This window comes from Condylura cristata, unplaced genomic scaffold (assembly GCF_000260355.1).
Source record: "Condylura cristata isolate star-nosed mole 26May11 unplaced genomic scaffold, ConCri1.0 scaffold00022, whole genome shotgun sequence".
Taxonomy (NCBI): domain Eukaryota; kingdom Metazoa; phylum Chordata; class Mammalia; order Eulipotyphla; family Talpidae; genus Condylura; species Condylura cristata.
In genome coordinates, this window is record NW_004567123.1 from 26509512 (window position 1) to 26524897 (window position 15386).

At 43.1% G+C, this 15386-nt stretch overlaps 1 protein-coding gene across 1 annotated transcript in view; it reads right to left on the reverse strand.

Annotated features, from left to right (window-relative positions):
- The window catches only part of PTPRT (protein tyrosine phosphatase, receptor type, T), a 617594-nt gene that overhangs the window by 280486 nt on the left and 321722 nt on the right, over positions 1-15386 (reverse strand). Inside the window, exon 7 of the mRNA XM_004687014.2 lies at positions 10755-11051. Within this exon, the coding sequence (XP_004687071.1) occupies positions 10755-11051 (297 nt within the window). The remainder of the gene's footprint in view (positions 1-10754; positions 11052-15386) is intronic.

Below are 15386 nucleotides of genomic sequence, written 5' to 3' on the forward strand. Positions count from 1 at the left end.
TGCTTTTTCTGTATCTATTGTGGTATGCAGTTTTGTGCCTCTCTTAGTTTGTTCATGCAGTGAATTACATTAATGGATTTGAACCACTATATTGAACCACTATTAATTTCCTAAAATAAGCTAATGTTTTTCTTAATTGTGTGCAGTGCTGAATTATTTGATAATATTTTATTTGGGGTATTTGCATCTAATTTTCTTTTATTTATTTTTTTATAATAAGCTTGTCTGCTTTTGAGACCAAGGTTACATTGGCATTATAAAACAAGAGTATTCCTTTTCCTCCTCATTGAAAGTGTATCTGTACGTCTGAAGTTACCAGGGCCTTGAGAATTTGTCTGATTTCATTTGCGGGACCATCTGGCTCTACTGCTTTGTTGGAATGTTTAAGCTACTGATTCTACTTCTCGTGTTTTTTGTAGAAATTTTCTCCTTGTGTCAAATGTCTTTATATTTTGCAAAGAATTTGTCTATATCCCATAAATGTCAAATTTATTTGTATAAAAGGCTATTTAGTATGCTCATTTTATACTTTTTATTGTGAAGTAATGACTATACTAGTGTGCAAAATAAATATGCATCTCATTAGTCTATTAATAGCCAACTTCTTACCCCCTAAATGTAACCACTTTCCTAATTTCATAATGATCATGGCCTTTGTGGAAGAAAATCAGCAACCACTGGGATGGAGAGGGCCTCAGAAGCCTGTAATTCAGCCATAAAAGAAAGCAAGTAGTATTGGCTATGAAGATGCCAGGTGATTCTGTCCATTTGTCCAAGCCCCTGTGGTTTCTCCACAGGAAGAAGCCCCCATGGGGTAGTTTGGCCAATCCCATGAGCCACCTTTGGCTTCAGGCTGGTCAGAGCTTTGAGGATATTGATGAAGTTGAGTTTGGCAGTCCTTCCTTCCTGTGCTCCAGTCAGGGGAGGGAGGGTGTCTGTCAGTGAAGACAGCTCCGATATCTACTCTGCAGTTATACCCCTCCCCCCATCACTGTCTTATATTAATTCCTTCTGCTTTGTATGACATCTTTACATTCTCATGCAGATTTAAGGCATTTCCTCTACATTAATTTGGGAAGAAATGATCAAAGCAGAATAATCAAATTGTCCTCTTGAATTAAAACTCTCATTTTCATCATGTAAACCAATCAGGCAGTATTACCTAAGAACTAAAATCTTGGACTGAGTCAGCCTGCCTGGGCAGGTGTCCTGTTCAATCCACTTCTATTGGGTCACCTGGGGCAAACTGCTTAATTGCTCCTTGCCTCAGTTTCTTTACTTTTAAAATGCAGTAAAATAGTACTCATTTTATAGGGTGTGGGGATTCAACATACTGAGATAAGTTAAGGATTTAGCAAAGTGTCTGGCATGAAGTCATTCCTCTGAATCCTTGCTCCTTTGCCTAGTCCCACCACATTCTTTTGAGAACTGTTCTAGTGTTCTCTATCTTGGAGTTCACAAACTTGACTTTTTGCAGAATAAGTTAGGATCATTACTATTCTTCTTCATGTTCTTACCTTTATCTATTCTTTCTGAATAGTGCTATATTACTAATCACAGAAGCCATATCTTTTCACTGCTTACTGAATATATTAAATAGTTTTCTACAATCTTCTTTTGATTTCTATGGTAAATAATTTAAGCATCTACTTTGTCTCTGAGGATCCAGGATTCATTCATTCAGCAGCATTTTATCGTGTGCCTATTATCTACTTGGGACTCTTCTAAGTGCTTGTAAGTACCAGTAAGCAAAACAGAAAAATAAATCATTGTCTTTACAGTGTGTATTCTAGTGGGAAAAAGCAGATGATAAAATGCATAGTGAAATATGCATTGTGTCAAATGATAAATGCTAAGGAAAAACATGTAACAGGTAAAAGAAATATGGAATGCGGTTTTGGAGGCTTCCAATTATTAATAGTTTGGTTGAGGAAAAATCTCCTTGAAAGGCTACTTTTGACTTGGAGGAATGACTTGGAGGAACTCAAGGAAGTGTTTATTTGAGGGGAAGATCATCCTAGCTAGAGGGGTCCAGGGGTCCACATGCAAAGGTCCAGAGACAGAGACACAGCTGCCACCCTCTAGGGGAACAATGTAATAGGCAGAAGGAGACGAGGCCAGGAGGTGATCAGAGTGGAGATTAAGGCACTTGGGACCTTGTGAGCACCTGAAAGACTTGGACTTTAAATTTCAATGGTGTGAGACAATCCTGGGGGGTGATTGTGTGATTTCCCTTGTTTATAATGATGATTCTGGCTGCTTTATTGAAAAAGGGAACAGGGCCAAGAGTGGACAGTTTCCACTTAGGAAACTGCTTCAAAGGCTAGAGACCAGAGTGCCTAGAAAAAAACAAGCGGTGGAGGTGAGAAAAAATGGTGATGGTCTTACTGTATACTGGAGGGGGGAACCAAGAGTGTGTGCTGATGGGCAAGAAGGGAAATCAGCAGGGCTGCTGCCTTGCGCAAAGGAAGTGGGGGGCCACAAGGAAGCCAGACAAAGTGTCCTGCCTGCAGTTGTACAACTCAGGGTCTCAGATACAATAAAAGTGAGGAATGAAAGCATTTGAGACTCTAAAAAAACAAACAAACAAACAAATTTTATATGAACTGAGATGGAAAAATCTGGGAAGAGTGAGAATGGGGGATGATCAGGAGGTTAGTTCTGGACATGTTTAGTTCCAGGGGCAGATTAGTGATCCAGATGGACAGGCTGAGTAGGCAGTTGGATAGTAGACTCTGGAGGGCAAGAGAGCGGTCTGCTCTGGATACATCAATTGGGGAAATTATTAGCATATGGATGGATTTTAAAGTTATGAGACTAGAGGAAATAATTAGGGGAATGAGCGTGAATCAAGAGTTAGCAAACTATGCCTTTGGCCAAATCCAGCCAGCTGCTTGTTTTGTAAATATTGTTTTATTGGAAACTGCCCCATCCACTCACTCATGGTCAGAGAGAAGGGAGACACAGAAGCATTGCAGGTTATTTTAAAGTGGACTCTGCCTGACTTACAGAAATCTTGCATAGATCCCTGAATTGGTTTTTCCTACTTATTCAGCCTTGATTAAAAAGTTGTTGGTCATGTCAGATACGGGCCACACACCATTTTCTACAGCACTTGGCGGAGCAAGTTAAGTAATTTGCATATAGAGATTATGTAGTACACCTGACAGAGGCTGGAGGCACTGTCGTCCCTGTTTTACAAATGGGGACACCAGAGTGTACAGAAAGCAAATACTTTAACAGAAATTGCAGAACAAGTCACGGACAGGGTCCGGATGAAGCCCAGATCCTTTGTCTATAATGCATTTTCTGAATCACCCTTTCTTCATCATCTGGTGGACACATGGGTTCTAAAAGACTGACAGGCTGTCACACTCCTATTAGCAGCCAAGCAAGGACATCGAAGCAGTTGGTGAAGGGCAGTTTCTACCACACTACCCATTTCATAGGTCAAGAAGTGCTTTTCAGTGAACCTGCCTTCCATTCTTTTGATTCTACTAGGTCTTTTTTGTTTTCCTCTTTCTCACTGTGAAATGATTTATTGGGGCAAGATTCCTTTTTTTGTCTTATCTCCTAATTCTGTGACACATTACCCTTCCATTCTTCTTTATAATTCTTTAATGAATCCACATATTCCTTTTCCACAATTTCATTTTTTCTTCTATCTAACAGCATGGGACTTTCCATCCTTTTGACAGAGTTCTACAACAAAGGTTAATTACTTTATAATTTCATTCCCTTTTAAAAAAAAAAAAGCACACTAAAATTGCTAATTTTAACCATGCTTCTTGTCAGTAGGTTCATATAAATTCACTGTAATTAAACCAGATGTTTTCTTGTGCCTTAAAGTCAGGTGGTAATTTAAGAGGAAATTTTCATTTCAACATAAAAGAGGACAGTGTGTTATCACGAGAAGTTTTCTCTTCTTCTCTCCTCCTCTTTTCTTCCCTCCAATTTCATATCTGAAAAGTAGGGTCAGTGATGGTGGTTTCTGATGGTAGTTGTAAGAAATGACAAGTCAGCTTATGTTAAAGCATAAAGCCCTGAACAGTAACACAAGCTTCCTTCCAAGTTTAACTTGTCTTGACCATACTTTTTGTTCACCCACTCCAGGTGTCACATTTGTTGGTTATTATTCATTATAAAGAGATTCAGAAGTAACTTAAGAAAAATCAAAACAATTTGAAAATGGTTGTAGAGGCCACCATTGCTTTAGACTGTAAGTCGACCTTACAGAGATAAAACAGATTGGGACAATTTCAATCCACTTACATATTCCAGGCTTGTTGGAAGATTTTTTTGTTGTTGTTAAATTTACATCTGAAGACATCAATATATCTCTCAAATGGAACTATGCAGGGGCACAGTTAGTAAATGTTTCACAACTAGCTATCAAGGAAAACAAAGCAAAACAAACTCCAACATATCTGTCAATTTCCATGGCATAAATATCCCTATTGTGGCCCATTTCAACCAATGAATGTGACATTGCTGAATTCAGATGCAGAAAGAGAGACTAATGATCAGCTCTAGCAAGACAGTATGAGTTGGCTTTGACTATAGAAAAAATATTTTTATATACAGTCTCATCTTTTTAAACAACACAGGCAAAAAGGATCCTGTGACATTTGGAAAGAGGCATGTGATGTCAGATATTCAGTCATCCGTTCCTTCAACAAAAATGTAGCTTTTCCAGGTAGACAACAAACATATGTGTATATACATAACCACACATGTGCACACACATGTACGTATACACATAGATAGAGTGTATACACAAACATACACACAGTGTTGTAGATGGTAGTGCTTCAGAAAATACTAAAAGTATAGAGGGTGTTATTGAGGTCTTAGAAAAGTGTAGGGATTTATATAATATAGTCAAGGGAAAAAATCATGAGTAAGGTTTTGGGATCTATTTCTTGGCCCTGACATTTGTTACTTGATAACACTGTCCAAGCTCCATAAGCTCTTTAGGTCTTAGATTTCTCTTCCATATAACTACAGCTACAGTAACATTTATACTCCATTACTTGTTGATTATAAAAATGAAGGGTAACAGCAGAATACTTAGCCCACAGTGGGCATATGAAAACCATAATTGCATTTCTCCTTACCCTTTATAATATCTTAGATTCACCTTTGTGAACATCTAGAACTTACCAAGTCCTAATTAAAAGATAACTTCAGAACCACCAAATAACTTCAGAAAAATCAAATGACTCTGGATTGCATTGCTAAGTTTATACTTTTCCTCTAACTTTCTTCTTACCTAGATTTTATGTATGATATTTCAATTATATATATATATATGAATAAATAATATGGTATTATATATTATATATAATATATAATTACTTATATATATATTAGTAATAAGATCACACACATATGTGCGTATATGTGTGTATATATGTGTGTGTATATCTGTATATATACACACACACCTTTCCTTAGCAATAGACAGTCACCTTCTAGCTTCCTGTGACCTGAGAAACCACATGATTAGACTTGTTAAAAATGCACAAATGGGCCCTCCCTGGTGGCACAATGAGTTAAAGCTCAGCACTGCAAGCTAGCGCAGCTGCCTCAGTGTGAGTTCGATCCCTGGCTTCAGAGGTGATCCACATGGCATGGCAGACCTCTCCTGTCTCACCCACTGTTCCCTTCAGCAGTGTACTTCATCGATCTGCCTGTTCTGCTCCCTATTCTGTCTCTGGTGAAGCCTCTCACTGCCTCTGCACCTCTGGCCTGTACCCCAGTTCTTTATGCATACATAAATATTTTTAAAAAATTAAAAATGCACAAGAAACATAGGTGTGCATTTCTGAGATGGTAGTCTTCCCTACAATTAAAGTATCATTACTATATTGAATTATATATGAACTATATGGATTAACCATATTGAAGATAAGTTATTTAATATATGTTACATGTTGTACATCTTAAACAGTTAAATTTTATGTATAACTATTAAAAATTATATGGGAGCCTCCATTTTCTTACTATAAAATAAATAGTATTGCTTGTTTTTTCACATTTGCTGTAATTATTAAATGAATCTACACTGCTGGTGAAATGTAAAATGACACAACTTTCTGTGGAAGAATATTTGTCTTACCTAACCAAACGCATACTTGTTTACTCTTTGACTTAGCAACCCCACCTTTAGGAATTCACCATGAAAATATACCTAATGAATACCAAATAACATATGCACAAGGCAATCTGCTGCAGTATTATTTATGGCAGAAAACAATGGAAACAAATGAAATGTCCACAGGACTCTCCTTCAGTAAGCTATGGTGTATCCATGCACTGAAGTCCTGAACAGCTATGGAAATGGGTGGCAAACATCTGTACAGACTGATTTGGAATGATTTCCAGGATGTGTTGATGAATGAAAGTATCAGTTGCAGTATATCTATGACACTCTATTTTATATAAGAAATAACAGAAAAGTAGTGTTTGCTTTCTGCAAAACAAGCTATAGAAAAAGTAAACTCAAAATGATCACAAAGGGTTGTCTTTCAGGTTTTGAATGAAGCTGCATGAAGAAGATACAGATGATGGCAATATTCCTCTCAGTGCATCTTGCTATAGAGTTCTACCTTTTGAACCTGCAACTCTTTTGATGCTAAAACAATAACATTAAACGTAAAAGGATAGGGAAAAGGAAAACCTTAAAATTGAAACAAATGAACCTAACTGAATAGCATGATATTATAACCATGCAAAGAAATGAATGAACTTTGGGCAGGATTTTGAGGGCTTAAAGGGAGAAGGACTGAAAAGAAAAGCTTCAGTCTACCATAGCTTTCTGTGTATTAGGAGGATTCATTCTATACTCTGCAACATTTTATGTGTATTATGGGGAAGAGCAAGTGAAAAAATACACAGATCCTGGTAACACAACTTCTCTCTGTGGGGGAATGAATGATGACAAGCGCAGAATAATTGAGATGCTGGATTTGAACCAGTGTGAGCTATGATTTAACACACATCAATCATATTCCCAGCTCTACCTCCTTGAAGGACTCAAGGTAATTACATAATGCTGAATGCCCTAAGATGTCTATCTCAGAGCCAAAATATCACTTCTCATTGAAAGCAACTAGGAATCTTGGTTTGATTTCAGGTCTAGGGTGGAGACATTACAAGGACAGTCAAGGAAGCCTAATGAGAACATGTCACAAGGACTCTGGAGCCACTCGCAGGGATGCTAGTTCTAAATGAGATAATGTGAGCACTGAAGAGAAAAGTAGTAATGAATTTTAATATATTATTTAGCCAAACAGAATATATACCAGTCAGTAGGAACACTAAAAATGGGGAGGGGCTGAAAAATAAAGATATATAAAGAAGTATGCCAATTAATATGTGCAGATCGAATGGCAGCCTGAAAAATGACTCTTTTGTGAAGACCAATGTAATAATTGGCTCAGGCAAGAATGATCAAGAGGTGGTGACATCACTGGGTAAAAAGTTCTTGGAGAACAGGATATTCACATGACCTCAATGCCTCACTGCTTCAATGAGCTCATTTATGGTAAGAAAAGGGGACTGCATTTACAGTGAAGGGGGTGAGTGGTCCCCACCTAAGTGACCTCGTCTTATCTAGACTTTACCAGGAGAGGAGCTCTGACATCCTATACTTCGTGAAATAGTGAGAAAAATACATCCTCGATCCAGGGAGCACTTCTGTAAAAAAAAGTTTCATATTCTCGTTTGTAACATAAAATAAAATTTAACATTATTGGAATCATCAGTATGGGCTATCTGTTTGATTATTTTAAATGGATGCTAAGTTTCTGATGGCATTGTGGGTATGGAAGAAGCTCTCATTCTTCTAAGGTTTTGCATGGTGCAGAGGACAGGTTGGTTGTCTTGACTTCCTTTCAAGTAGTTAACAATAAAATATGTTTTTTTTATATATGATAATTTCACATTAGGTGTATCATACATAATAGGAAAAAGAAAATCTAGAACTAGTGTTCATTAAGGTGAAGAGTTTACAGATCTGCTTAGTAATAATCTTTCAATTGTTCTATAGCTCTGAAATAGTTCAGAACAGAATCTTGGGCATGAGTGTAGAATATTCAAGAACATTCCTGTCAGTGCCTAACACAGAGCAGTGCTCAGTAAATGGCAGCCAAGGGAGGCCACCATGAGCATTGTCATCTGTTTCCCAGGCCTCAGATATTGCAAGTCGGGATCTTGGCTGTGGAAGTAACCAAGCCATCATTTGCTCTAAGATGTTTGTGGAAAAGGGAAAACAGAAGAATTTGAAGCCACAGAGTTTTGTGGCCGTGAGCTTCTCTCATCGGCAAGAGTTAACTTCATTGGCCCTTAAAGACACCGAGATCCTGACATTACAAGTTCTCCAAGTTCCCCAGAAGACAGTTCTACAGTGAGAACAAAACATCTGGACTCCAGTCAGATCAATTGGAGAGGTTACTCTTTTGGTTTCCTGAGGCGGAGTCCGATAACTGGAGCCTTGTTCTGTCTTTTGCAGGTTTTGAGGTGAACAAGTTCTCCGAGACAAGGGCACTGTATTCCTTCTTCTTTGGGAGGAATGGAGCTCACCCAGGCATATAGTGGGTAAGGGCCCTGAGATGTGGGCTTGGGACAGCCCCCCATCTGGTATGCTAGTGCTTTTAATGGGATAATGTCCACACAGCTCCATGAAGAACTGACATTTTATTAATGGCGTTTAATTAAATTTTAATTTCAAACCATTGCCGTTCCCATGTTGTTTTGATAAAGGCTTTGTGGTGCCCCCAACCCCTGCCTTCCAGCAACCAGGAGGAGAAAGGGCTAGGTTAAGACAAGCTTTAAAGATGGGACTGGGGATTTGCTGGGATGCACGTGAGCAATCCTTACAAAGCAGCCCACTGCAACCAGAGCAGCCCAAGAACAAAGCACCTGAGCTGCTCCTGGTCTGACCCTGTCACTCATCTTCTGAGTCTTGCATTTTCTAGCTGCTTCTCAGAAAAGGCACTGGCCATGTTGTCACTCTTTGAGAGTCTATGTCATGTTTTCTACAAGCAGTACAGCATGGACGCGGAGCTCCAGAGGTTTTCTAAGGTAGGTAACGGCATTGCTTGTGCCAGAGAACCCTTAGTCAGTTATTGCTTCCCCTGATTTAGTGCAAATATAGTAGCTACATTTATTGAAAACTTACAATCCGCTGGGCAATATTCCATTTTCTTATACCATCCTTTTAAGGAACACAAAAATCTGTAAGGTAGGCACTATTATTAACTCTTTTATAGATGAGATTCTAAGAGGTTAAGCAACTTGTCCCAGGCATATTTGCCTCCAAAATTTGCCTTCTCAAACAAAGCGGTATTCTACAACTGGAGGAAGGGCTGTATATCTTTGAAATTACAGAGCCAAAGCTTGGGCAAGGTCTGGCTGTTTTAATAGAAGCCAAAACCACAGCCTTGGTTCCCTGGCTACTGAGAGAAGCCACGATGAGTTGTCTGACCCCACCAGGAGGTTGGATGGACAGAGGTCATCGGAAGCAGACACCAGTTCACCTGGCAAGGCTGACCCAGTGGGAGCTGTGCCCACAGGTGATAAAAGTTGTATTGCAGTGCAGGAAGGTGGGGATCCAAGAACCCCATTGCTGCAACCTAGAAGCATAGTCTATAGGGTGCTAGCAAAGAGTGGCTGTAAGGAGGCACTTAAAGGGGTCAGGCAGATTATGTATAAAACTTCCAGTTCAAGGAAGAACTCAGGAAATGTGAACAGGGGACAGGTTAAGAAGAAGAGGCAGGTGCTCTTTCCTCTTGTCATTTATTTTGGGATAGTCCTCTCGAATAAAATATCTTGTTATTGGAGTTCCTCAAAATGTAGTGGGTACCTGAGAAGAAATACTCAAATGGCTTGGGGAAATCAGGGAAAGCTTTCTGGAGGAAGCAGCATGTGAAGAAAATAATGAAAGATTAAGGGTATGTCCTCTAGGCACAGAAGAAGATGTCATTTCATGCAGCAGAAACTGCATGGACAAGGACAGAGTGATGACAGAGGTAGTTGAGTTCTAGAAGGTAAACGAGGTTCTCCTAGAGTCTCAGGCTAAGTGGTAGGTTGGAAGATAAGCTTCAGGAAGTAGGTTCATCAGAAACTTGTAGGGGGAGGAGTGGAGGCAGGGAAGTGGAGCTGCTCAGATTGATTTCAGGGCCTGTGTCCTGAGTCACACTAGATGCAGCTCTTGAGATGAGGACCACGAGGAGAGCAATGAGAACAGAGAGGACAGATGGGTTCATGTTTGGCTATTCTGGATTTGAGATAAACTGAAGGACATCCAGCTGTTACTCAGTGGTCCTAGATGCATTCAATGTGCGTGTTATGCTATTTAGATGTACTTTCTGAGGTTAATTCTTATAGAAACCAGAATTTTTGACTCTTAAACCCAACATATTAAACGATAGCAACTACGCCTCCTTTCAAGAGGCCTCCATGCATTTAAACGCTGGGTATAGAAGGTGATAAGATGTGAAAAGAAGGATGAGGCTATAAAGCTTGAGTGTGCCTGGGCAGAGCTGCCATCATCTATGGAAACAGCGACCCCCGAAGTTGTGCAAGGCATAGCCTATGTGGTACTTCACCCATCACCTTGGAAAAGAGGCAGATACACAGGGAGAGACTGAAAGTGCGGACAAATAAAGCCTTCAAAATGACCAGCGTGGCTCCGTGAGCGGGCCTGACACTCCCCACTCCCAAGTTCACTTGCCCCCCACTTTGCTCACCGTCCTCCTCGGTCTGCACCACCAGCTCCTCGCTCTCCATCCGGCCCTCCGGGTTGGACAGCAGCAGCCGCAGGCGGATGGTCATGAAGGGGCGCAGGCCGCGCAGGGTGTAGTGGGAGGAGGTCTGGATCACTTCCTCGGCCTCGTACTGCTGCTGGTTGAACACGTACTGGTACTGCACCGTGAGGTTGTAGCTGTGGCAGCGGGTCACCGCATAGCCGAAGGGCTCCCACTGCAGGGTCAGCTGCCGGGCCCGGATGTCCACAATCTCCACGTTCTGTGGGCCGTGCACCGGGTCTGCAAGACACCAAGACGGAGGAAGCACTGAGGAGTCAGGAAGGCAGGCACGGGACCCAAGCCCACAGGCAAGCGTCCTCACACGTCGCCATCTCTCCACCAGTGCCCTGTGATTTTTGCCACATGGACTGTCATTTAGTTCTGCTTTATGTGCCATTAAAGCAAACTCCGTTTTCTGGCTTGAAAACAAGCATCTAAAGAAAATTAAATGAAATGGGAAAATGGAATCACTTGCCACAAATAAACATTATCCACAGAAATAAATGCAAAATGGTTACAATCTGAAAGCAGCATTGAGGACCAGTGAAAGTCACTTTGGGGGCCAGATCAGCACTCAACAACACTGTGGGGTGAGACCTATGTAGAAGGGTGCTGACTGAAGGGAGGGGCCGATTCCCCAAAAGGGAAAGGGCACAGCCTGACTGAACAGAAGGCACGTTGGAAATCAGCACCAAGGTACATGGGCTGGGAGTGGCCATCCTGGACCCTCTGCGCCCATCTGTCCAGATGGTCCCTGTGACCTGTGGCCCTGGAGTCTCCTTAGCTGACAAGAGGACTCATTTCTCAGCCTTCTCTGAGAGCCCTCGAGCCCTCTCTTCTCACCCCACTTTTTTCCAACAGGCCCCTCCAGGGACACCTGCACGCAGATGTGATCTGGCCAGACCTGTCTCTCTGTCCCCTCCCTTTCCCGCCCCTCATCTTGCACCCAGACACCCCCAGGTCACACGGGCTCTGCCTTACTATAGTGTGAATATTCTTTTTATTCTGTAGCCAAATTAAATAGATGTTCTTAAACAAAACGAATTACAATAAATATATTTTTAAGTCCCCACCTGTACAGCTCATTAAGGTTTAGACACTTGTTAACAGTGGAAGCCTAAGTCCATCTGGGGTCAGTATCTCTTAGCTGGGAGCAGGTAAGCACAAACGAGCGACTAAAACAGTGTATTATGCCCAACGCTACCTGCAGAACTTCACCAAGTTACCACTTCTTTGGGCCTGTTTCTCATTTCATTTGTAAAATGGTGCTAATATTAGTAGCTAACTTCACTGGGAGGCAGGAGGGAGTTAATAGGAGGTTGTTTCAGAGAAATTAGAATTGCACCTGGAACTCTCTTTTACAGAAATAGGAAGAACCATAGAAATAATAAGGCTTTGTATTCTGAAGAGTTTAAAAGTAGCGGTGCTGGGTAGCATCCTTATGTAAGATGACAGATTCTGCCATCTTTCTGGTCAACCCCAAGGAGCACTTCCGGGGGAGACTGTGCCCTTGTGGAGGCAGCAATAAACAGGGGACTCCTGCTTATTGATGCCACTGAGCGGCCGGACTCTCCTGAAGCAGAAAATGTCCTGTGGCTTGTGTCAGTTCTTAACAAGGGACACACTTCAAGGCAGCCTCCATGGAGAAGGTCATCCAGATGCAGCAGGGGCCTGGCCGGGCTGCCCAGACCTACCATGGGCTTCTGGGGACAGCCAGGGCAGGGCTGGGCACACAGCCCACTGCTCTTCTGTGCTGCACAACCCCCTCCCGGGGCAGAGATTAGCGACGTGTTCATTCTCTTTCAGGCACTGCTTCCTAACATATTAATCATTTTACTATGACAGCTCATTTTTAAAAACAGTTCCTGGCCCCCAGAATGTAAGCTCTCTGAGGACAGAGCTGCTTTCTGCTCATCCACCTGGCCCATGACCAGCCCGGACACCACAAAGACCATAGGGCATCACTATTTAGGAGCAGATGCCCTGCTTTGTAAACCACAGCGGTGCAGCAAGCATGGTTGGCCCCCTAGAGGGAGGCCTTGGCGTGACTGGATGAAGCCACATGATGCGCGGCACAGCTGAGATCAGACGCCCTGTGGACCCCACACCTCGCTGTTTTCTCTACCAGGGGTGGTGACGAGGAAATGGACACCAGCATGAATCATGTCAAGGTCGTGAGGCATCTGGGGAAGCTTAAGTATAGCCAGGCAGAGATGGCTGGTCCTCTGGACCCCGGGCCCATGGGAGAAAGTGAGCAGGACTGCCACACCCAGGGCCTAGCTGAGTACGGCCTGTCTCTCCAGCCCTGGTCACAGCCACAGAATTTTCCCAAGGCTCACCTGGGAGGTGTGTCCACCACCACCTCCTCCTCCTCCTCTGAAAGGAAGGCGAAGGCTGGACTGGCATTTCCAAAGGGGGTTCTGGAACTTACTCACCTACCTCTGAGCCAAGAGACAGAGACTCCCTCTTACAGCACGGAGAGTCAGGGCCTTGGGAGAGGCCCTGAGCAGCACAAGATTGACTGTCATCAGGCGTAGGGACCGGTGGAGATGGAGCCAGACTCTGGTTGGCTCACAGAGTGACCTTGGCGAAGGGCACTTCATCTCTCAGCCTCCATTTCCTTGTCTATACAGTGGAAATTATTGCACTAATCTCAGAGGGCTGCTAATGAGCATAAAATGAACTGTAAAGAGAGAGAGAAAATTGCCTCAGCCTAACAGTGGGTATTCCTCTTAGAGAGAATTGTCTTCCTTGGGGTCTTGGGACGAGCAGTGCTAAACTTTCAGAGGAAGATAAAAATGGATTCACTGGGAGCTGAGATTGACAGGAGACAATGATAGGAAACAGGTTGGGTGGAGCCAAGCCCAGTATAACTCTTCTCTCTGAAACTCCTAGATCTTCAACAAGATCCTCAAAATACCACACACACACAAAGGATTTCCAGTGGGTTCTAGGAAAGAGCTGAGAGCTGCATGCCTTGGATCAAAAACCTAAACACAGAGAATGAAAGCAAAGGGGACCCAGACAACAAGCCTTTGTGTGTTGCTGAACCCATGAAAGATGATTGCCGGGTTCCCCAGGCTCTGCAAATGAAGAGATTGAAGGAAATCTTGGTTCATGTGCAAAATGCAAGACCATCTCTGGGGACCAGTGATGTGCAGGCGAAAGTGTTTGGTGTGCTGGAGACTCATTCAAGAAAGGGAAAACTGGCTGTTTCCTAAACAATTACTCTGGGCTAGGTACCTGTGTGCTAAAAACTGCGCTCTGGCAGAGGAAGTTGAGCCCAGTGAGGGACATGACTTACAGGAGCTGAGTCCCTGGCTCTGGGCTCCCATGGACTCTGCACGGTTGTCCAGCCCACTCAACACTGGTCACACTTCAGGTGTTACTCAGCTAGCCATCTTCTCCCCTGGCTGCAAGGCACCATGTCATGCTTGTGTCCTGATCTAGGGTCTGTCCGGGGCCCAGTTCCCGTTGGTCCAACTGAGAGGAACAGATGGTGACTTGTTCTCGGGAGCTGAACCTAACAGACCCCCAACTCCACAGTCCCTGTTCCATTCTCCAGCCTATCACCTCATCTTGGAGTCCACATATCTACTTTCGTGTTTGAGCAAGAGAACATCCTGCAACCGTACACAGCACGAACTAGTCTTCAAAGTCTGTGATGGAATTTTTCCTTCTTTTAACTTGACCTCCAACCCTCAGTTGCCAACCGCAGCTTCTGCTCTGGTAATTGTCTACAGCAGAGAAAGTTTCAGGTTTACATTTGGGTTGGTGCAAACAAGTTGGAAATTGCTGAGAAAGACTTGTGTGTGCAGTGAAGATTGGTTTGTTGAATTTACATCCTCTGTGTAAATAAGCCCAAATCTAGAGCTGGTGGTGTCTGCCTCTAGATAAGGCCTCATCCATATGGCCTCTTTCAGTAACAGCCTACAGCCCAGTGAAATGGCAAATAGTGGGAAGAGAGTGGGCACCTGTCCAGGAAGCTAAAAAGTCACCACCCGATGGAAACTCAAAGTGGCCTGGGCTCTGGGAGTGGTTCCTCCCTGGGGCTAGACCTGAGTCCTGCACATCACAGTCCACTCTGGACTTCTGCTGACTCTCCACCCTCGGGCACAGAGGGAGTGGCCAATGAACCCACCTGCTCCCTCTTCTCCTTCAGACCAGGCTTCAGGTGCTCTATACTCCAGAATTCCCTCCCCCTTGTGACCCTAAAGCACACTTTCAGGGCCTCTATGAACCCCTATCAAGATCAGACCATACTCTGAGTAGAGCCCTAGGCCCAATGGGTGGCTAAGGGATGGTGGGTGTGGACAAAACTTGGACATGAGGACTGAGGTCTCTGTGGGGAGGATGGAGTTGGGTATAAGGGGGAGAGAGGCCTGCCTTGCTCAGATGGTTTCCCCCCTTTCCACTTTCACATCTTAAATCCAGTTTCTTCCCAAAGTGTCTGGACCCAACCTGCAACTTCCCTTCCTCGTGTTCCTTGAGCCCTATATTCCTAACGTAGATTATTACATCCTGAACCCTTTGACACCCCCAAACTTTTGCCTGAGTTCTCTCTGCTCAGGATGA